This window comes from Pieris rapae, chromosome 11, assembly GCF_905147795.1.
Source record: "Pieris rapae chromosome 11, ilPieRapa1.1, whole genome shotgun sequence".
Taxonomy (NCBI): domain Eukaryota; kingdom Metazoa; phylum Arthropoda; class Insecta; order Lepidoptera; family Pieridae; genus Pieris; species Pieris rapae.
The window spans coordinates 3,940,580-3,964,538 of record NC_059519.1 but is presented as its reverse complement, the minus strand read 5'-3'; the positions used below and the strand labels follow the sequence as shown (position 1 = coordinate 3,964,538).

The following is a 23,959-nucleotide window of genomic DNA, read 5'->3' as shown; positions in this document are numbered from 1 at the left end:
CTACACGCCTAGACGTATTGTTAACGTTTTCTTAAGACAAAGGCACTTTATTCAACGTGCATTTGGAAATTCAGACTCATTTCTATAAATATCTTTCTTTTTTCTTTCTATCAGGTGAGCCTCCTGCCCGTTTGCCCCCTGTTTTATAAAAAAAAATACCTTGAACTATCCTATTATTAGTAGTAGTATATAAATAAATGTATATGGACATAATATACTATAGTGATGTTTACTTTTAAATATATTCAAATTGAGGTTTTGTCTGAAAAACAAAAACAAAACAAAAATCATTTATTCATATAGGTATCATAATGTTCACTTATGAACGTCAAAAAAAGAAAAGAAATATACATTAAATGATTCTAATTTTACATTCACTGCCAGTTCTCAAATCAAGGGCGTAGAACGGAACTGGCAATAAACTCTCCGCCACTCTTTTTACATCTTGAGTAATAAAGAATAATAAAATGAATTAAAAACAAAGATTTGTCCTCTATAAATTTAGAATATAATGCTTCAATCTAAACTTATTATAAATAAAATATGACGTTGTTTAAGGCTAATTGGCGAGTCACTTTCGCGTTTAATGTAGATTTCAAACGAGTTGGTTTAGTTTAAAACTAATAGGTAAAATAAAACGTTAAAGAACTTCCTGGCCCAAGTATAGGAACTCGTGAGCGGTAACTGAATAACGCTTTCCAAAATAGTTTCCAGCAAAGAATTCCAAATGGAATTAAGTTCCCATACCTACATATTCCAATTAGTAATATTCCCTATTCTTGTCACAGGATGACCTCCCCTTGCTTCATTTGCAGTCTAAGTTAAAATCAATTATGTCCGCGATTGTTTCGTTAGTAGAAGCAAATGTTTTCCATCCCTCTTACACCCATAAGCGGCACCTACTCGCGTCCCTCTCCCACCTCTTTATATTCTGTGGACGAACTGTCTCGTTGCGGATTTCTTTTGATGAACTCAGTCTTGTGATTGTGTGCATTTTGTTCATTTGGTGCAATGTTTTTTCTCCCGCATCGACTATGTTAATTTCAAAGCTGCACCAGTAAAACTAACAAAAGTACTGCAGTATAAGTCTGTAAATTGTATAAAGGGTCGCACTGGGTATGAATCAGGCATATGTTTTTATTCTGTCTTACCGTTTAGCATACCCAGGAAATGTATATAGGTATATAACAAAAGACAAAATGACGCGCGATTCGTCATTGTTTTCAAGTCAAGAAATTGACTTTCAAATCCTTTTTGGTTTTTATTAGTTAAATTTTGAGTTAATAGAAATGATATAAGGTATCACGAACAATCAATAATTACTTTATTTTATTAAAAGACTCTTATCCATTTTTCTGGTTGTTAAGGATTTTATAGATATCCTAAATGTAAACTAATCTAAAATTATGGGAGATATATCGTATATTACCAAACTATAGACTTCTATATTCACATTAGGGCACATAACAGACAGTAATAAGTCACGGAGTGCCAAGAGGCACACACAGCTCTCCCAAAGCCTCCCTCGCCTTATTGAGGCGTCTTGATGCAGTCCAGCCCAACACAGCCTGCATACTAATTTATCAATTACCGGCCGGACGTTGATTTTAAGTACTTAGTAATTTGATTTTTGTACCGCCTATTGAATATCGGTATTTTCCGCTTCACTGAAATTTAATAATAGAGTTTTTATGTTTATAAATTTATTATTGATATAGTTAGGACAGCCGTGAAAAATGAGCATACTGAACTTCAGAACAGAAAATAAATTTATATAATAATTTGTGTAACAACTGTAAGGTTTTAATTATAGAAGGCTTTTAATTTTTTATCTTAATTTAATTTATAGTTTCGTTCGCTTATTACTTTAGTGGCATATTATATATTTATATTACCACGCAATAAGTCAATCTGAATTAACATACTGATCATCTAAGCTATGAAACAACATCTTCAAACAAGATTTGAGTACGGGTTCTATTAATAATAAAATATATAGCAGTGTGTATTAAGTTGATGTCTAGCGTTCTCCGACAGAGCGTTCTTATCAAGTCATTTGCCACGCACCACCATGGAACCAGCTGCCATTCAAGATATTTTGAACTGGTACGAAATAGTCTTCAAGAGTATACCATTTCCTTGCAGGCAGCAATGAGCAGCAAACTTTTAATTACCATGACTTATCTGCTCGTTTGTGCCATGTCCCGTAAAATAATATTCATAATTTAAATACATTCTCATTAAATTCTTAACAAAACACATTTTTCTTAATCATGTTTTATAATTTACATAGTTAGATCGAGTTATATTAAAACATAAATATGTTAAATACATAATTATGTAATGCTAGTGACCGCCTGCGGTTCGCCTGCTGTTTTTATTGGTTTAAACCGTGAAAAGTTTATATTTTGTTGGTTTTGCATAAAATTATTGTGAAAGTGTCGCCGGGTCAAAGGTTAATTGGGATATTAAACAAAAGATTCTATGACATAAATATTTATTTAGAAAAAGTTTTTAACTAATTTTAGTATGTGTACAGTTATTTACTAGTAACCTGACTTCGTTCACTTGAAAATGTGAGCTTAGTTAAAAATATTTATCGGTTAATCAGCGACTTAAGAAATTTAAAATTATTTCACTGTACGATCGGAGATATCTAGCTGTTCTTAAACAAATTGTATAATCTTACAGAATATTAACATTGTCATCCCTTACTCATTACCACCGATTTTTTACAAATTCCTTCTAAAACCAACCTAGGAGTTCAGGCACCGCTCATTCGAATTCTTCGCGAATATACTATTATATTAATAGTATAATTAACACTACTTACCCAGAGCTTGATATATGCGGTAGCGGGTTGATCAATTAAAAAAAAAAACATTGCTAAGCGCCTATCTTATACCTAATCCGCATTGTTCAGCAAAAAACTAAATTTGGAAGATTAATATATTTATTTTTAAATATTTATGTATTTTAGAATGGATACATCCATTTATTTATAGTTTTCTTTCATAATGTCTCCTATACAAAAATACATAACGTTAATTAGGCGAAATATGTAACTCATATCCGGGAAAAGATGCTGGTAAATAAAAATCATGTATTATATTTATTCTAATAGAAATCTAGCTCATTATCATCAATAGTAAAAGGTTTTGTGTTAATTTATTTATTTTAGTACCGACCAAATATTCAAGGTAGTTCATATAGCAGCCACTCGTCCACAGTGTTTATAATCTCTTAGTCTTACGTAATTTAATTACTAACACTGTAGAAAACCTCAACGAAATACTTGTTAATAAATTAAAATTAATTATACAGTAGGTATTAGTATTTTTTTAATCCAATAGATGTTAATATTAACTTTGCAATAGATGGCGTAAATTATAGACAATTTTTTTAATTTATAGAACAGGAGGCTCATCTGATGTTAAGTGATAAGCCACCTGTGGACACTGTCAATGCCAGAGGGCTTCCGAGTGCGTTACCGGCCCTTTAAGAACTGCTGTGCTCTTTTCTTGAAGTACCCAACGTATTTCTTTGATAATCGCTGAATACAAGAGATGCATCAACTGAACTAATCTATGATTTGCGGTCACATCCGTTATAGAAGATTTATAAGTATGTCTTGTGACTAGACCAGTTCTATTTATAATTCCATTAACAAAATGTGATATGGCGCTTGAAGTATAACATCGATTTTGTACGTATGACATATATAAATATGTTAACGCCGTGAGATCAAAAAGGGGTATTCATTAAATATTGTAATGTCCAAACGGAAACCATAATACATCTCTTCAAAAATAATATTTGACTTCAAAAAAAGTAATACAATAAATTTGTCAGTCGTGAGATTGACTGATGAATCCGATGTAGCGAAGAAAGATTTAGACGGGACGTTTTCGTTTGATCTCAAATAATGGGGGACATTGATTTTGTCTAATTAAATCTTAAATTTGAAACGTTTTAAGTTTTTGAAGCGGCTTTTATGACACGTTAAAAATACATTTTCAGGAAACTTTTTTTTGTATAAATTTTTTTCTTTCATTTATTTAAATTTAGAAGCGGCAGTTTGCCTGCCTGTTCCTATTGTTTATCTTAATTTGGTCGCATGCAGCACTTAGTATCTTATGTATGAGTGTAATATAATTTATTTATAAGCATCTGTAGTACACATATCCATACTGACTATAAAAGACAACAATAGGAAGTATACAAAGACAAAATAGAATACATTGTTAAACAAAATATACAAAACAGAAAACACAATTCATAAGTACATTAATTTAAAAAAAAAGGAAAACTAAAATTAAATTAAACAAACTACAACTAAACATTTAAACAAAATTGTTATAACTGCTAATATAAATAAAGTCTCCCCATAGGTGTGAGGTAAGATGGCAAATACCGACATAATTTGTATTGCAGTTAGCTAAACCCGAATTAATTCGTAATTCCCATTATCGTTAATACTCCTTTAAACAGTGTGTTTATAAAATCCCGTCTATATTTTTCAACTCTGCTGATGATTTGATCACCGCTGATTGATTTAAGCTCCTTGCGCCCTTTCCGGCCCTTTTCAACGTTTTTTACAATATTTTATTCGGCGCCACGACGATGACAGGTCTTCTGTGATTGAGTGAGTGTCAACTTAATTAATAATATATTTTTTGAAGTAACTGTCCTTGAACTTTTTATATGAGAGTTAATGTTTAATAAGATCTTTGGCATTGATTTGCTTATTATATCTTCATTTTTTGTTGCGTAGAAGCTTATGTTTTTTGTTTTGGGTAATAAATTATAGAGATTTTATTGATATGTCCACGTTACGTAATCCTTAAAAAATGATTAGATATTAGGAACTTACAAATAACTTCCTTTTTGACTTGTTAAATAGTTACAAAAATACGTTTATAAATTTCTTCAAACGCACATAAAAAATAAAACTAAGCGCGAAGTATGACTCCCATATGTTATGTCATACTTAGCTCAAAGTCTCGGCTGATAGGTGTAGTTATCTATACTGATATAATCTGTGGCGTTAACAGTTGTAACAATCTTCAGTAAGTCATTAAATATCAGTCAAAAGATTTAACTGCGTTTTTACGATCGCAATCCGATACACTTTGTCTTTTTTACGATAACATTAATTTTTACATACGTTTTTATTGTTCCCACATTCTTACGATTGTATAACTGTATTGACTATAAATTATTTTATGTATAAACAAGATAATATTTTCCCAAACATAACCAACCAGCTGCAAATCGAAACATTATCGAACCAATTTAACTTAGAATCATTAAAAAAAAGTGTGTACCACATTACTAAAAGTTTGCCTCCAATTCTATATAAAAAACAAATTTGAAACACACCTATAAATTAGAAACAATCATTTCCGTAATGTATTACTCATCTTTAGTCCACCCACCTGTAATACAGAAGAATAATTGTTCGTATTGTTACCAATAAGTTCAATAATATCATGATTCCCAGTCCCGCTTTAACTCACCGTTTTTATTAACACTATCAACCTATAAAAATACCGCTGTACTGCCTTTTCCATAAGTGAATTTGCAATTACTGACATACAGGGCTGTCTGCTATTAAACCTAAGGGGAATTCTTTTATGACGAAGTAAATATTTAGGTATTAGAACTACCTATTTGTATAGGGCCTGTTGCTGTAATTATTTTAATAACTTATTATGGAAAATCGAACCATATAAAAATCCAAGTAAAGGACAATGATGTACTTACTTAACAATATTTATAGAAAAACTAAGTGGTTTTTTTATTTGTTTTTTTTATTATACATTTAGTCAAAAATATTAAAAATAAGGGTTATTGACAGCCCTGTTCGGTCGCGCGGTCTCAGACAATAATAATACTTCAACGCTATCTAAATGGTGTTAGAATTGTTTTCATCAATAACGCACGGAGTGTGGATTCTTGTAGTTTGACGTGCGGGGTTTTTTAGTGAATTTATTGCTCCGTGCGTAGTGATGAGAGGTTAGTGCTCCGACACATAATAAATCGTACGTCGTGAGTGTAAACTGGCGTTAATTTGACGATTTGTTGCGGACTTCGCTTAAATTGCATTGTATGGTAATTGTCGTTAGGTATAAATGCTGGGCGAATTTTATTAAGAAAATGGTACTTTCTATACGGAGCAGTATTATAAATAGGTATTATAATTATACTAGTAAAATTAAAATTATTTTACATGCGATTTTGGTTGCGTAAAAAAAACCTAAATCTACCTATATAGCTTCACACATATGATCAAACTAGAAAATGATATTGGTACCTGATAAATGTGCTGCGTGCAGAGTCAATAGGGTGACAAAGCGTTGCATGTCCCCCGCCAATGTCCCGGGACGGCCGACAGCGTGTTCACACGATCAGATTGCGTTTGCTTTATAGCACCGAAGGGATCCCATTAGTACTGGCCGCTGCCTGAATTGCCTAATTAGAATTACACGGTGCGCGAACTGGTTTTTAGTTTTCGCTATTTGCAGACAATCATGATTAGCACTGAGGTTTGCTTTCTTTGGATACGACGTGATTTATTGATACGAAGATTCGTTTTATTCATATACATTTGTATTTTACTGTTTACGGTCAAGTTTAAGTTGATTATAAGAAACGTATACAATCAAATACAAAGAATATTAGGCAATCAAAAGTCCTGGTGATAACAAGTGCAATGGCACCAGAAAACCAGAATATTATCCACCCATCTCATTTAATATGGCTGTGATTAAAATACAATCTTGTTTGAGCGTATTTATGAAAAGTGCAGGACCTGATAAATGATCTAAATATTTTGAGCTCATCCCGCCTCGATCCATAAAACGTACAATTTATACATATTTTATTTTATCGCATCAAAGAAATAAACAGGCGCTCCGCGGTATAACACTTTATGCAACGGCATTATCTGAATGGTATGAACACCCGTGGAATGTACACATAAAGATATCAGTTCCGTAACATGAAAGCATTATCGTTGAAATATCGATACAATTTCCTTGATCTGTTAAATAAAATCTCGTCGGTTGACGTTTTGTTTAAATTTATGCGCGCGCGTACATCGAGAGGTTGTCGTAAAGTTGAGGACGTTATGGTCACTGATAAGTGCGCCGGGAGACTGTCCCGCCTGACATGTTTATTGTGGACACCCTACCGGGGCCGACTTTGCGTTTTTATTGCGATAAGCTTAGATTGACTAAATCCTTTTTAGTGTTTACGTGTGGTCACCGTGAATTTGACGTTTTTTAATGGTATTCAAATTAGTATAACCTAGACACAATTAACTTAATACAAATAGTATTTAAATTTGTACATTTCCCATGATTTATATATTATCGCAGTCCGTTGACAGCGATAATTGCTTCACAAATATTTATTCAGAGTGTAACAATCGATCATCAGGCTTCGCAAACGCAGATTAGATAATATCAAATAAATATTATGAGATAACCATTAAAAATAATGTTATTAATTGCCAGTATTCACGAGAGAAACTATGTATTTATATTTAATAATTAGATCGTCTCTCATTAAAGTATGTGGTTATGAAAATTATGTATGTTCATATTGCAAAGACAAATAATGGCGAGTTTCGTTTAATTGTGAGTGGTCTGTCTAATCCAATCACAGATACGCGACACAATATGTAATTTCATTTGACAATTGACAATTAAACGAAACTGATTCAATAATCGTTCTCGAAAAACTTGAATTTATTCTCCTTTGAATTTGGCTAAGGCTCGGCTTTTTATGCGTTTTAATACAATATTAAAACCCATGCGATGATTGATGCGTCACAGTTTTTCTGTCACTCTGTCGCCAGTCCGTCGCCTCCCTCTTCATCCATCACACCCCTTTATCAACACTTTGTTTATCTCATGTGTAGGTGTGACTTATTTTTAAGATTAGTTTAACGTGGGATGCTTGATTGTAGAGATGATGGAATTTATTGCACCGTGTGTAAATTAAATAGATTAAAGGCCGATAAAAATATCTCAATATTTTAAAACCTCGATGTTTAAAAGCATCTAGAGAAAATATCATCTTCAGTAGACATAGTAATAATAACTAGCCATCTAACATTGGCTCGATTAGAGTAAGATAATATGCATTAAAGGACTAGGAATGTATATTTGTATAGAAGTTTTTTCACATTCAAATGTATTTTTGATTTTAGAATGCAATAAAAATAATTTAAGCAGTTTGAGTACTGTAAAGACATCAGCCTACGTATTTTGATAACACTTGAAGGACAGCATATAAAGTGTTTAAAACATTTTCATTAAATAGAAACCTACCTGTCACCATTCCCGTGCCATTTGTTGAACATTTGATCAGTTTAGATGCATGCCATGGACCAATTTAATTGGTATTGCATGCTAGTCCACCATAAACCCGGTTCGCTAATAAGCCTTGTCCTCGGAAACAAGATGCAAACACTCCTTTACTACTAATTTTACTACTGTAATTACTTACAAGAATCCTTGCAATGTTACCTTAAAACCTAGCTCCTGGTAGGTTATTTGAAAGTAGTATGTCGATTAATGAACAAAAAATTTTTCTTTTTTACTATTCAGATCAAAGATAATAATGAAGTTACTAAATTATATCAGAAAGTAAAAAATAAAAATACACGACTTAGTATAGATTTTTGTTGTGTTGTGAAGCTATAATGGGCTGTTATCAATTAGCTACATTAATTGATTACATATTTTATGTTTCATTGACAACAGCAAGCATCGACCTTGTTGAAATGTCATGGGTGATAACTATCCATTGTGTCAAATAGACCCTGGAGGTATGCCAATATTGGGTTCAACTATAACGAGCTGATTTGTCAATCGCATATCGCATCGACGGCCATCTTGTTTGCGTGTAAATGTCACCTGCGCCCGACCAATTACAAGGCTGCGCGGGCGCACTTGACGTATACAGCGTACCTCTCGATACCATAAACCTTCGCGCCATTTATAGGAGGTGAAATCTCGGATCGTTCCAATTAATGCTAATCCGATGTTGAAGGCTGGAAATAAATCCACACACGACAAGAATTCCTGATCTGACGCCTCTGGACGAATGAACTCAATAATGGCCAGCTTTGTCGAAAGTATACTTATAAACGGCTTTGTGATTGGGTAAGAATTATTTAAATAAATAAACTATATTAAATTACAAATATGCTGTATATACTATATGAAGCCTTTACAATAATCATAAGTCATAAATCGCATCACGGAAACTTGAAATAATAGAAATAAACATTAGATAATAACAGTGTGCCACCCGCGTTTAAATGTAACGCCAGCGGGCATTAATAACTTTGCTCCAGTCTCGCCCCTTGCGCAGGCACCGGCAGAGGACACTCACGATCGCGAAGTCATCGGTGCCTATCTCGTAAGTTCTGCGGTATCCGATCCCATCCCATGTAGAGCCAAACTTAATATGTGCATCACGAAGAGTCGTATATGGCCAGCACCGCCCAACACCACCGGCCAATCCTATCGCGCATTTAAATCCTACCCAGCATTGTATGTATATCTGAGATGCCTCGAATAAATTGAGTTTTCCACGCATTGACGCTTCGAGACGCCGTAATCCGAGCCTGCCGGATTTAAAAGCACTTATCCTTTTTAAAGATCCCTTCTAAACCTACAAATCAATCGTCCACCCGCACTCCATAAATTAAGAGGCGAAACAATGACCCTAAATTATTGGAGCCGTCTCTTTTATCGGTATTGTTCTTTTTTCGAAACTCCTTACACAAATGAGGCCGGACGACTTATTAGGTTTCGGAATTTCACCTGCAGATCGACAGGGTCGATAGCGCGAAGGGGAATGCGTCGGTCCTGCGACGAGCCCACATTAATTATACTTCCTCGTGCTCGGTGCTACAATGGCGTCAGTAATTGAAGCCGCGTCCCGATCTGCCGACTTGTATCTGCTATTTCATCACTGCGTGGCCGGCGACGGCCGCGACATTTTTCGCTAGCCGTTTATACCGACATTAACATAAAACAAGGAGGCACGGCGAGCCTCCATATTTCTGCTACCGTCGTGACGCGGACGGTATTGTGCCCGCGATACGGATCTCCGGACGCATGCGCACGCCGCAATATTTAGAAGCTGTCTCTTAAATTCGCGTCCGAAGCGACTTAACGAGTCGCATTCTGCGTACGGCGACATGCGATCGGCTATTGTCCTTTTCCTTTATTTAGAACCGTTCCATAACTGGACACTCATTCGGTTCGAGATAAACGACTCACGTTGTGTCAAATGGCTTCATACTGATTTAGCTGAGACTTGGAAACTAGAACTGCTTAAGTGGATTTAATCGTTTCATTGTTACCACTTTGTTTCAACCAATATAAACTGAATAACAAAATAATCGTTTGTTTTAAATATAGAATCGGAAAAAATGCATCTGACCATTGCAAATATGACATTGCAACATCCAAAATAACATCTAAAACTCGAAGTCAAATTACATTACATTGGCATTACATAGTCGCCGGCGTACATTATCTTGGCTGCGAATGCTTTCTCTAATTTCCCCGGACGTTAATAGGGGGCGACTTTTCCACCGCAGCGTTGACACGTTCCATTATAGAAGGACGCCGGCATAAATACCTTATTGGTGTTGGTCTCCCACCTTCCTCATTACGCTCGAGATCATTAGGCTGTGATAAAATGTGGTCAAGAACGTCTCACACAATCGTTGCATCTGGGACTTGTTTCTGAAGCTAGCTTTATTACTTAACCTACCTTTGAAAGTATTTTTTGTTGTTGAAACGTAAATTCGGTTGTATTTTTTTATCACAACTCACTTAGGAACTTATCTCTTAAAGTGCTACCAGAATTTTCCAATTTATGTCACATTTATAAACGGTTTTTAAGGATTATCGAAACTAAGCAATATAATTTGCTAAATTTATAGATTTTCGATAATGATGCGATATGTAAAACATTTTCTGGTAGTCGTTTGTTTTATTTTTTGTTATCTTAATGTGTAGGTAATTAAAAATTTGTTCCAAATTTTGCTAATTACAAAGTCCTTTTAAGACTTAAGTCTGTGAAGAATATGCAAATAACCCTTTAACTGATGATAGACTAATCTAGACGTATCATAGACCGTGGCCGGAGCCTGCGCTGAAGTGTCGGGGTATGGTAATGAAATCGACATTCCCGAGTTAAAGATGACTCTTTAATGCATCTAAATACGTTATAAAATAGTTAGAATGGGACACACTCTTATTAAAAATGGTCAACTTTCACGAAATGTATGTAACTTTATATGACATAGATAAGTCATTGAAGCAAAATTACAAATGAACAACGTGACTTTGTTTCAAACTTGTGTGTTATTAATGCATAACAATTAATAACCTAAAGTCATGACTTTGAACTTCGATAAAAGAATTAAATATGAATTTATATTTATTATCAGGACATTAAAATTTGTATTAAGTTTTTACTTAAAAAGAAGTTTAAATTTAAACTACGTAATACTCTTGGCTCATTAAGAACAAACTAAAAATACGAATTCTTACCTAAATAACTGACGTCGTATCTCTGAAAAAAAGTGTGTAGAGTGGAAACAGGCCTCGGCTTTCGATTGTGATGATAATTGGGTAAAAAAAACCCTACTAGAAATGGCCTAGTGAGAAGAAGAAAGAGAGTACGCCCACCAGAATCCTTCGTAGATAAACAAGAGAGATAGCGGTGAAATAGTAGCGAAAATATGGAGAAATTTGGAGGAGGCTTTAACTCCCTAGGGGGTCAAATTATATTTAATATATCTAATAATAAACTTAATGTAATCCTTCTTATAGTACTTAATTATTTAATAACCTGTTAAAAGTAATTATTGATTGTAAGATATATTCGATAGAAATTGTTTTTCAATCTTCGTGTCTGTGTGTTCAGTGGTCATTGCAGTGAATGCTTGCGATGCACTTGCGTTATGGTAATGAGATCGAATCCAAAATTGGATGCAGTGTCCAAGAATCAGCATATTTCGATTTATTTACACCTTCATGCAGAAGAATCCTTCGATCAAATATTTTATCGTGCTTAAGTCAACATTTCGACGATAATTTCTTATAAAAATCTTGTTATCATTCTTATCATTAAACCCAACGCTTATATGACAGTTAAGCCCTTTTTCCTACGATTTCCTACTTTTCAAAGCTATCGAATTAATTCATAGATACATATTGAGTGCAGAATTTGTTCTAGACAGCGAGACAAAGCGTTCTTATCTAAAGTAATGTAAATATTAGCGTTATCTGTCTGTTTGCTGGTTGCTAGTCACGCCCTCTATTGTTTCTGTTTCAATGTTTTTGCAGTGTTTAAGTGGCTAAGATATGTAAGATTGTTTAGCTCTATTATTGAGAACGCTCCAAATTCTACATGAGCATTTAAGCTCTTTACTACGTCTTATTCTTTGTTTATCTATTTTATGATGTTTGTTTTTGCTCTCCTAAACGTTTTTATACTATTAAGATTTGGTTTTGTGACTGTACTCTTAACTAGACACTAATCAAATAGCTGAATGACAAAAGAAAACGCGCGGCCATAAATACACTCCCTAGATGGCGCTGTCAACCGCCATTGTATATCAATATTGCGCAAATGTATTCCACGTATCGGCTCTGTCGCTGCGCAAACGCATTCACCTGTCTCTCGATGGGGCGGAGCTTCGACCTTCGTTTTTTCCGTCTGTTTTCGTTCTTTTTCGCGCTGTCAGCGGAATTCGGGTGCGATATTTTCCTTTGGAATGCGAAGTAGTTGAGTTATGCGAATGTTAGATGTGATTTGTGGTTTTCGGTTCTCAACAAGGAATGGTAATGGTATTCGTCAATTTTGAAAATAAAACCAGTTCTTGAATTTATATGCCATTTTTCTCTGTATGGTATATGGTAAGCAGTGAAAACATTTTCATAGAGGACGGGTGATTTAGGTTTTCTGGTGGTCCAGTATTGCTGTATCATACGAAACACTAAACTGCTCTATCTTTGTGTAGTCCACGTGAAGTAATAAATTTTTAATAAATATTATCTAGTCATGCTGTCCAATAATTTTGACTATTATTATATTTCAAAATTTGAGCAAGACGAAACTGTATGCTTAGTGTGGTCAGAAAAGGGATGATAGGCGATGCATCATGATGCATATGCATATGCACGAGAGAGACATACAACAATGAACAATGGGAGCATAAATCAGAATAATTAGTTTTGCTTGAGCGGAGAGAAGTCATTGGTCAAAACGCGAGTGTCCCCGCCCCTTCAGTGAGCGGCGTTAGAGCAGGTACTGAGGATTGGATCAATGGTAGCGTCAGCAATGACAGTGACGTATCGGAATCTATCTTTCAATGTCGTTTTATGACAGGTGACGGTTAAAATCTCGGTTTGAACACGTATATGCCTTCCTATTACCTTCACATGACCCTTTGTACATGATTTTTGATCGACAACACCCCCGCTAGCCCCAGGCGTTGCAGGTGTCCATGGGCGGCGGTTATCACTTTCTTCAAAGTGACACGCCTGCTCGTTTAGCTCCGGTCCCAAAAAAAAAAAAATTGTTAATTGACGGACATACTACCAATATTTTAGTTAATAATTATTTCATTGAGTTACATTCTGCACAAATTCGCGGTACAAATGAACATTCATTTGTGTGAACATTCTACAAAAGGATATGTTAATAAAATACAATTGCATCAACGATAAACAAACGCCACTCCTAATAAATCATCTAAATTTCCAGAAGTTTCTAATATTTTTCAGTATTAACTAGGGTAATTTCCACCTATGCCTATCTTATCATATGGATAAAATAGATATCAATTAATTACTAATTCCATTTGATTGATTGATATATTATGTATAATATCACTGTAGTGATTGATAAGGTTTACGACACATCACCCAACTGTAATTATCATTATCGCGATATCTACAGGAATACGTAGATAATGTTTTTTCCAGATAAAAATTATTTTTTTTCGGTGTAAACACATATCTTGTTAAATTTTGCCCTTATTTCACCTCAACTTTCCAATTAATATGCGATAATTTTTCAAATCTCTCAATATTACCTTGAAGTAACAATACTCTTATATCTTCTCCTAGAATAGGTATACATATATTAAATAAATGTTAACACCGTGGACTGCGAAGCACTCAATACATCGATCTTGACATGCAGACTCGCCTGCCATATGCCGACAACTAATTACATCATACTCGTATTTCGGCCATAAAATGCCGGGCAGATCTATGAGAGAAACAAGAAGAACTTGACTGTGGTCGGTTACACAGACGGCACATGGCCTTTCACCAATCAGACGGACCAATCAACTGAACAATGATCGTCCTCAAAACTGTACACTGTAAGAAGAGCGCTGGACAGAAACCGATTGTCTCAGACCTTGCTGACACACAGACATGACCTACCGACTGAAGGAAGAAAATAATTGGTAGTTAATTTTTGTAATACCGACGGCGTATAATCACACAAAGCGTGACAATGGTGATGATGAAGTTAGATTTAATTGTATGTTCAAAAACGCATCCTTGTTTGAGACGAGAAGCTTAGCCAGCTTTCATTTAGAATTAGCTAAAACAACTAGTAAGTCAAAGAATTATGATCATTTCAAAAAGAAACATATATAACATTTTTCATGCGTTCTTAGAGGTTTTAATTTAATTAAAAATATTTAAATTAAAAAAAACTATGAACCCACTGAAAATGTTTTGCAGGTGACAGCAACACTGAGATGAGTACATTTTTGGTTAAGATTAGTGTTTGTGTATTTATATATATTATGTCATTCTTTCTATTTGACCTTTTAAATATATAATTACTAGATATGATAAGCATATTGTAAATTTAAATATTGAAACGGGATACTTTAGTTTTGCAGTCAATAATTTTTAAATATTTTTTTACTACACATATTTATTTGCTGTCGGTACGTAAGTGTCCAAAGCATCGCGTGCTAGCCCATGTTGCTATTGTGTATCGTATGTTTTTCCCTGACTACAAGCCTATAATCTGTAACGTTTTATCGACGCTTCGACCTTTCTACTATACATATTTATATCCATTCAGAATTTATGCGAGATCCATATTTTTTTTAATTTCTTAATTATTTCTGTGCCCAGCTCTACTGGTATTTTAGTCTCGGTTACATTTTTTTTAAATTTGTGTTATCTCTTGCTTCTATGGGCATTCGTGGGCAGTTTTGTGTGTCATATGGATTGCAGGACTTTAAATATTTAATGAGCACTACACACTGTCATCATTTGTATCTGAGCAATATCAGAGTTCACAAAACAAGTATTATTTTCCGGTTCAATCTCAGAAAGAAGGTTTATATATTGCTTTATAAACAGTTGGATTACCCCCGCTGGCTTATACTTTAATATTAATGTTTATAGTTTATGATTATATCAGCTTTAAAGTCATATAGTTGACAGTGTGTTGATGGGTTTGTGTTTAACCTTTCGTGTCAAATACATAGTTTAATATTCATTAATATATTATATATATTAATGTTTGTTACTAGCGCCTTATTGGTTAGAAGATTCATTTTTGTTTATTAATATAACATGTATGTGTGATTCGTACAATTATTACAAATGTCCCAATTATCACGATATCTGAAGAGTACGTGAAATAAATATTAAATGATATATAGAATACTTTTCTCTTCCTTCTTCTTAAGCAGTGTTGACCAAATCTTCAGTCTTTATTTATGGTTATATTGTGTTCTGGACATAAAAATACCATTCACTTTGTTCTGGCAGTTTCAAGAAGAGAGCGTAGCAATTCTTGAAAGACTGGCAACGCATTTGCGAGCCGTCTGGAAATTTGAGTGTCCATGGGCAGCGGTATACCTTAAATTCAGGTTAGCCTGCTGTCCATTTGCCTCTTACTACATCCAATCGTATAAAATTTCTACCTATATAATATATTTACTTAAATCAGTGAAATGAAACTGATGTATTGATCTAAATTTTGATATATATTGTTATTTGTATAAATAAAAATAACACTTACAATATACATATATATTTGATATATATTGTAAGTGTTATTTTTATTTACTACCATAGCAACTTAATTTTACAGATAAACTACGCTTTTGATTTATATTTTCGTTTTAAGATAGCATATTATCGCAATTAATCATTGCCAAAATTATTTTATTTTATATAATTAGATAAAAATAGATGGTCTGTTGATATGCTATACCTACTGGCGAATTCAAAACTTGTTGCACATGGGACTTCGCCCGTATTTGAAATCAGTTAATTTCCAAAAAAACTTTAATCTGGGATAATGTGGGAGGGTAAAAAAGAGTTAAAGAAACAAACAATCATTTCTATTACTTAAACTAATGTACGTATAAGTTTTTTCTTTAACTCGAATCAAAATACTTATACTTTACCTATAAGAAAATCAAATTGAACGACTCGTACAAATTACGAATTTGTTTTTCGAATGCTTTCAATTTTTTTATGATATTATAAGTTTATTTTCTACGGGAACACGAAAAACAATGGGGGAATAACGAGGGTTTTAAACATTAGAACAAATGGGCGAGTGTCCAAAAGAAAATGATGTCTATGCGTCTTACAATAGATAAATATAGATTGCAACTTAGGGTCTGATTTTCGCCGAGATTTTTCATGATTTGAAAAACCATAAGTATCTATCATTTGGGTTATAGCAATGCGAGTTTTAAGGATAAATAAAATAATATGTAAAATCGTTTCCTTATCCTTTTCATTTAATAATATATTTACTTAATTAAATTATTTAGGGTTGTAATTAAAGAGGATGTTGATTAATAGACACACTTAAATTTATTTTGAGCCAGCTATTTGAGTAGGTATATAGGAACAATGAGCGAATTTTTTTAGTTTATTTTGGTCGTAGATTAGAGTCACTAAGCGGTTTCTTAAATTCAAATTTTGATAATTATTGCCATGGTAAGTTTTAAATAAAATGTTTGATTTGAATGATTCATAAATACATTTACATGTAGATACTGATATAGCAATGAACAGGGAGTGATTTATTTGTAAAATGATAAATATCAAGATACGAACAAATTTAGTTGTAAATTAATATTATTTTTTTAAACTTACATAATGATTAAATAATATTTAAACGCTAACGTTTTTGTGTCATGACTGTCATAGATACACAAGGCGTCCCAAGACTATGGAAAATCAAGGGAAAGTACCTACCTGAACCACCGTAGATAGAATATTTTGCTGAAAAGAGACTTTATTTTAAGTAATATTAGTGTATACAATGATTTCATAAAAAAAGCCATCTCATCTGGGTATCGAAACGACTAAAATGTGATAAGAATCTTTTGAAAAGACATCTTTCGCCTTATTTTACGTTTGTAGAAATAACGACACTAGCAATCGAAAAAACTAAAATGTTGACTATAGCTAACTTCTGGGTGTCAGTTTTTGTGATGGTGTGTGTACGCAATGTAAACATTTACTCACATCATTACATATATTGTATATATGTACACACAATTAATATTTATAGATGTACTGGTGGACAAAACTGTGTCTAATTTCCACTCATTATGAACATATTAAAACTAATTATATAAAAAATAAATATATCCCAATCAAGTTGCTGTGACCTTGGGTGCGATTTTCGCTGACGTCACCCATCCATCAAAGTCGATGGCCGATTCATAAAGGTATTAATTTAACTTTGCGATGACGTTGATTGATATTATCGATATAATATTCGAATAATTACTGATGCAGCGATTATTCATATTCCGCGGTTATCTGCGGATTTTGGTTGACATTGTCGATTTTGTTTTTACGATACGATAGAAATATTAATGACATTTTTTACTGACATAACACGTTTTTAAGTAATATTTTTTCATTTTTCACTTGCGTCGTAATGTGTATTATATTTCTTTAATTTTATAGTTCTACAATAAAGCACCTTTGTAAAATAAATGTCAGTTTATATTATAAGTTTAATTACAATACCACATAACTTTAATCCGTAAAAAAGTGTTTTTCTTTAAATGTGAGTGTTAGTTTTTATTGTTTATATCAATAATAAAGACTCATAGAGTGTTTAATTATTACATTACGGATCGTATTTCTTACGCTTTTGAAAACTTGTATGTTCAACACATTATGATTAAAATTAATAAATATGGCCTTGAAACAACGTTTGTTAAATTCGTCAATTTTAGGCGAGTTTGAAGGTGAAAAAAACATACATGAAAAACGCATGACAATCTTGCAATTATTCCAAAATCTTCTAATAACTAATCTTATGTTTTTGCTTTAATAATCACGTTGTTTTTTTGCAAATCATAAATTTGAAATTTGTGATTAATTGACTGATTGATAGTGTTATCCTAAAATTTTTATATATTTGAAATTGCTTAAATATTATTATTGATATCAAAAAACTCGATGGTTTTGCTTGCGTTAATATTATATAGCCTTCATAAAAGGACTATTTCATTTTTAAACGGAACCTGTAACTCCTGAGATGACTGCGTTGAAACCTCCCAATCCTCAACTTTCTCCACTTTAAAGATTATATAAAATAATGAAGGTTAGGCCGTATACAAAGGTATGTAAGGCATCTATGAAGTGTAATAAAAAATGAAGTCTGAAAAGCCTCCAATAAATCTGTTATTCATCACTTAACAGATGAGTGTATACGCGCGATGACTGCAGCCCTAATTTACCGCGACGCCGCTCGCGCCTCTGACAAATGATACTTGTTGCTTCTAACCGGCCTTTAATGGAGATGCGAACGTCAATGGTACTGCTATATGTTTCCGATTACTAAGACTAAACTGGTGTTTATATTTACTTCATATTTCTATAAGAATACATACGGGCATCGCTGCTATAGAAATATTAATGAAATTAACAGAGAAATAAAAAAGCGATCTGAAAATATTCTCTTCACATTTGTTTATAATTCCAAAAATAATTTGCTAAGACAATTAGATTGATGAATAATTTGCAGCTTTTAAATTAGAAAACGATGTTTTCTTGTGTAAGGAAACCTAATTCTTATCGCAGTAAATGATTCTTAATTGACCTTATGTTTTGTTAAACCGAATCGAAGGTACTAAAAAGTGATGTTTGAATTATTAATTTAATTGTGATAGATATTAATATCTTGACAACGCCAAAGACCACTCGATTTCGGAATTTTCTCCCTTGGCGTTGCGTAGAGATGTCTTCTCGGTATTTCACCACCACGGAGAGTGTTCAGAGAAGTTTCCCGGATTAATTCAATATAATTCTACCCGTATCACCTTAACGTCGTTCGTTTCACAACTCAGTGTTTATTAAGACAGTTTTTACCTCGCACTACCTCTATATGGAACCATCTGCTCCTTGATTTAATTCGAACCAACTCGACTTAGGGTCCTTCAAGAAAAGAACGCACTAATACTTTAAAGGGACTAGCAACATCTCTCCGCGGGCGGCGGATCACTTAACATCAGATGTTCATGTCCAATAAAAAAATAATAATGAACAGTTAATTAAATTGTTAAACTAATTAATTTTTCTATAGTAAACTTTAATATAATTTACTGGACCGTAAATAAATTAAGTTTACGTATTTGATAAATTGCAACTAGTTATTCTAGTACGATTGACTAAACGCTGGCAGAAGGCTTAGCAGAGAACAGTTGAGTGTCAGGGCTCGTAGGGTTAGTGACAGCTACAAATGATACTTGTTGCTTCCACCGAGACAAACGTTTGTCGACCTTTATCTAATACTAACCATTTTTAAACATACTCTATGTAGGGTTTCAAATAATATGTTGTATAGGCTATTTTTGACTGACTGATAAATTTTCGTCAGATGATGCGATATAAATTTTATATTAAGGAACTAATGTGTTAATAATAAACGCTACAATTCATCGCGAATAATAATTACTTTAAAAACTGTACCCTTTATATATCGGACCTAACATATTCAACTTGTCTGTGTAGTTATAATGTATGTAAATCATGTATCATCATTCTCCATCTTATGAAAACATCTAAAAAAATACTTAAACCGAAAAACTCTTCCGAAGACTTGATAACAAACTATCATAAATAATGGCGTATTAAAAATATCCGTACATTCTTAGAACGCGAACTATCTAGCCTGTCCACGCAGAGGCGCCGACAGGCTATCTGACAGTTTACGACCCCACCTGGTCAATTACCAGGTGATAAAACCCACCGCTCGATAAAAACCCAGGTCTACCGTAAGCTACTGCTCAGGCTTCGTTACTGGTTCAGATTTACGAGCTGTTATCGGAAGATGCGAAACACTAGCTGAGCATTACCTGAATTTATTGGACAATACTAAATTAATTACTGGGCGAGTAATGGATTGAATAGCATAGCTTTTATCGCGAGCAATTTGACTTTAGAGATAGGTATTTTGCTGTTGTGAAAGTTTTAATTGAACAATTTAATTCAATACAATAATTTATTTCCAATTACTTTCAGTCTTAGTATTGTCTTTTAATAACATAACTTTTACATATTTAAAGAGAAACACTTTTTAACCTTCAGTCTTAGCATTTAATATTATATACTTACGTTTTCAAAAATAATGTAATCATAAATCAATCTAAATTAACTTAAATTTAAGTACACGCATAGAGAGACTAATTTACTGCTGAACTACTGGGATCTCTTCTTTAGAGTTCAAAGTACATGATTTTGCTAATCAATTGTTAATACAAATATTCAAAATGGATTATTAGAGACAGAAATTTTCTCTTATAAATATCAATATGCAAGATCTTTCTTGACTTGCTTGTTGCACAACACAAAGGTACAACCAAAGTTGTTTACTTAAAGAGTCCTGATATAATTAAATGAATAGTGGGTTTCAATCAGTTCGCGACGCGTAATTTCCTCGGCCGCTATCGAGCACTGCACCAGACGGCCGCTTCACAAAGAGCGTGCCTTTGTTCGCTTTCGATTCCACAAAGACTAGTTTTTGAATTAAACAACTGACGGACAATAAGTTTTTGTACGTCAATTTCTGCTTCGTTTCTTACAAGGAAACGTATGTTCCAATATATTTAGTATCAATTTGATACGAGTGATAAGAGACGGTGCAAAAATAAATATAGTAGCGAGCTTACAATGAATTGGAAGTTTATCGCGGCTAAAGTTTGTATTGCGAAACGGTGTCACATCGGCGGCTACGGTGCGGATTACCGCTACCATCGCCATTTGATTGATCATTTGATAAACACGACATACTATCGGTTTGAGTGATTATACCATCCGCTGATAACTTACCTCGATCAAAGCTCAACTAAAAATCATAATTTAATATCATATCGTTGTTTATTCATTTAAGTCTTGTTCCATTACAATAAAGCTCATTTTCGCAATCGCCAATTTATCGAAACCTATTTATGATGGCACGATACAATCAAGATTTATAACTTTTATTGCGACCCAATGCGTTTCGTTAGCATTGTCATCCGTATCGCTAATCAATAATTTGCTATTACGGATTTTCGGAGAATCCAATACAGTATTGTTTTGTGAATATGTCGATCGTCCAAGCTTTCCGTCAGATAAGTCTGTTGCTAAAGGGGAATCAGAGAACCGGCGGTGTGGAGCAATAATTCCAAAGCATCACGATAACGCCACGCGTCATTTATGCCTGAATTTGAACGCAAGTTCTATGTTTCCTTTGATCTGAATAGAGCTTGTGGAAGTTCTGATTGCCCCGGGCTCGCCGCGCGGTACATCGCTGTCGGAGGAGGATTGACATGATGCGTTTTAATCAATTAACGTGCAAAACGCAGTTTACGAATCAGTGAGCAGTGAAATAAGCGGACCGCGCAGGCCACCGTGTCGCTACGTTTTTGAACGATCTCCGATTACAAAGCTTTTTTCGAAAGGTTTTTCGTGTGATAACTTCATAATTGAGACGAAAGTTGATCTCGGTCACTTTAGTATGTCCGGACGATTATCTCTCGGCATTAGCGAATTTGATATTGTCTAACCCTTTGTCGTAAAAACCAAATCAGTCTAATTGCATAATTAAGTTCTCTCGTCTCTTTCTACCAATTGTGTTTACGCTGTGGTGAAAAGAGATATATAGATAGAATCGCGTATTATACTCGCGTGTGTCTTATCTACCTAAATTAGAATTGTCACTCGAATTTAATCACATCGAGGCGCACACGCAAACGATTACTTTCGATTACAGTCGACAAATTAATACTGGTGTTCTTAATTGGGCAGACGATTCGAATTGATAAACCGATAATATCGACTTATCGAAATTATGTCAGATAGCCGGTTTGAATAATTGATTCGGCTATAACAGAATGATCAATCAATCACTAATCACATGTTTGCGCAACGTCCACTGGCCTCGTTCGGGGAAATTTTCCTATTTTTTTATCGCTGATATCGTTTAATTATTGTCAGTACAGTTATTATTTTCTATTTGGCTCAACCTAAATAATTCTTATCAGATTCCCAAATCTATTGTTGTACTGTTTGCGCTTGAGCAATCGATTTTACTTTTTCGTTTTAAATTGTTCCGTTGACCTGCAACGTGGTTAATATCTCGGATCTTAATTAAACCTGTTGTCGATAAAAGATATCAAAATCAGGAAAAGCATTGATTATTAGAACAAGATTTCAGTTTAGATTTTTACATTTGATATCCAGTATGGCTTAAAGATAGTTGACAAATACGGTGATAAAGTTCATCGTAATACAAGGGCCACATGCTAATAGGATTATTCTCTTTGTCCACAGAAGAAGCCACAAGTCCAGATAGCGGGACGAAGGATCAGCGCGAGCGGGGAAGGGACGCGGCGCGGGGAGAGGGAGAGTCCTCTCCGCCCGCGTCCCCCGCGTCCCACGCCTCACCACCACCAGACGACATCGAGCACAGCATACCAGCCACACTGATACAGGACCCTAACGCTGAAAGGTTAATCTAAATTTTTATTTTCACCACTACCGTTGGTGTAAGGTTGAAGATTCTAATATTGCCGCTTCATCCACACCCGAGGGTTTTATTAAGACGGTTATGGTCCATTATCAATTTTGTGTGAACTAACTGGTTAGTTAAATTAACTTTACTCCTAACCGAAAGCTTAAAAGCCTCCACACCTATCACAGGGCTTCTTGGAAATACCTTGGCACGTCAAGGAATTTTGCATCCGGATGATGTGGTAGACTCAGCTAACAGTTCAGTAAATTTTTGTCCAGCGTTCAACCAATACACCCGACTATTAATTTGATCTCTTTGCCTGACATACATCATAGTATAAAATCCATCTTGAAATGTAAAAACTTGTGATTTTTATTTGTCATTGTTATTGACATAATTACATTTTCCGATAACTCCGATTTGCAATAACAATTTACGATTACGCTATGACGTAATAAATACTTAAGAAAATCGGTATACAGATATGAATGGTTACTAATATTACTTTCACAATTGATCATACAAGATTATATGGCCATCGTGGTGGTCATGCCTTCAATCCCACACTTAACGATGCCATTGTTTTAGATGATCAGTTGTCAACTGCTGTCCAAGAGGCTATAGAATCCACCAATCATAACCTCGAACACAATCCTTATATTAAAGCATTAGAGTTCAAAATAGACAATGATTTATTGCTTGTAGCAATGGCTACGATAGTGACAGCTGGTAGTGACACTAAAAATGATCACGGACTCCAGGTTTGACACTCCATCAATAAAATATGTTTAACTGAAGAAGCTCCATCCAGGATAGAAGATTGATCGATCCTAGATAATACCTTTGTTTAAACTTATATCTATTTCCGGTATCAGTCAAGTTAAGTGCGCGAACC

The 23,959-nt window shown here is 34.0% G+C and overlaps 1 protein-coding gene across 1 annotated transcript in view; it reads left to right on the top strand.

The window, feature by feature from the left end:
• The window catches only part of LOC110999515 (protein tiptop), a 196,056-nt gene that overhangs the window by 164,703 nt on the left and 7,394 nt on the right, over nt 1-23,959 (top strand). Inside the window, exon 4 of the mRNA XM_022268595.2 lies at nt 22,884-23,061. Within this exon, the coding sequence (XP_022124287.2) occupies nt 22,884-23,061 (178 nt within the window). The remainder of the gene's footprint in view (nt 1-22,883; nt 23,062-23,959) is intronic.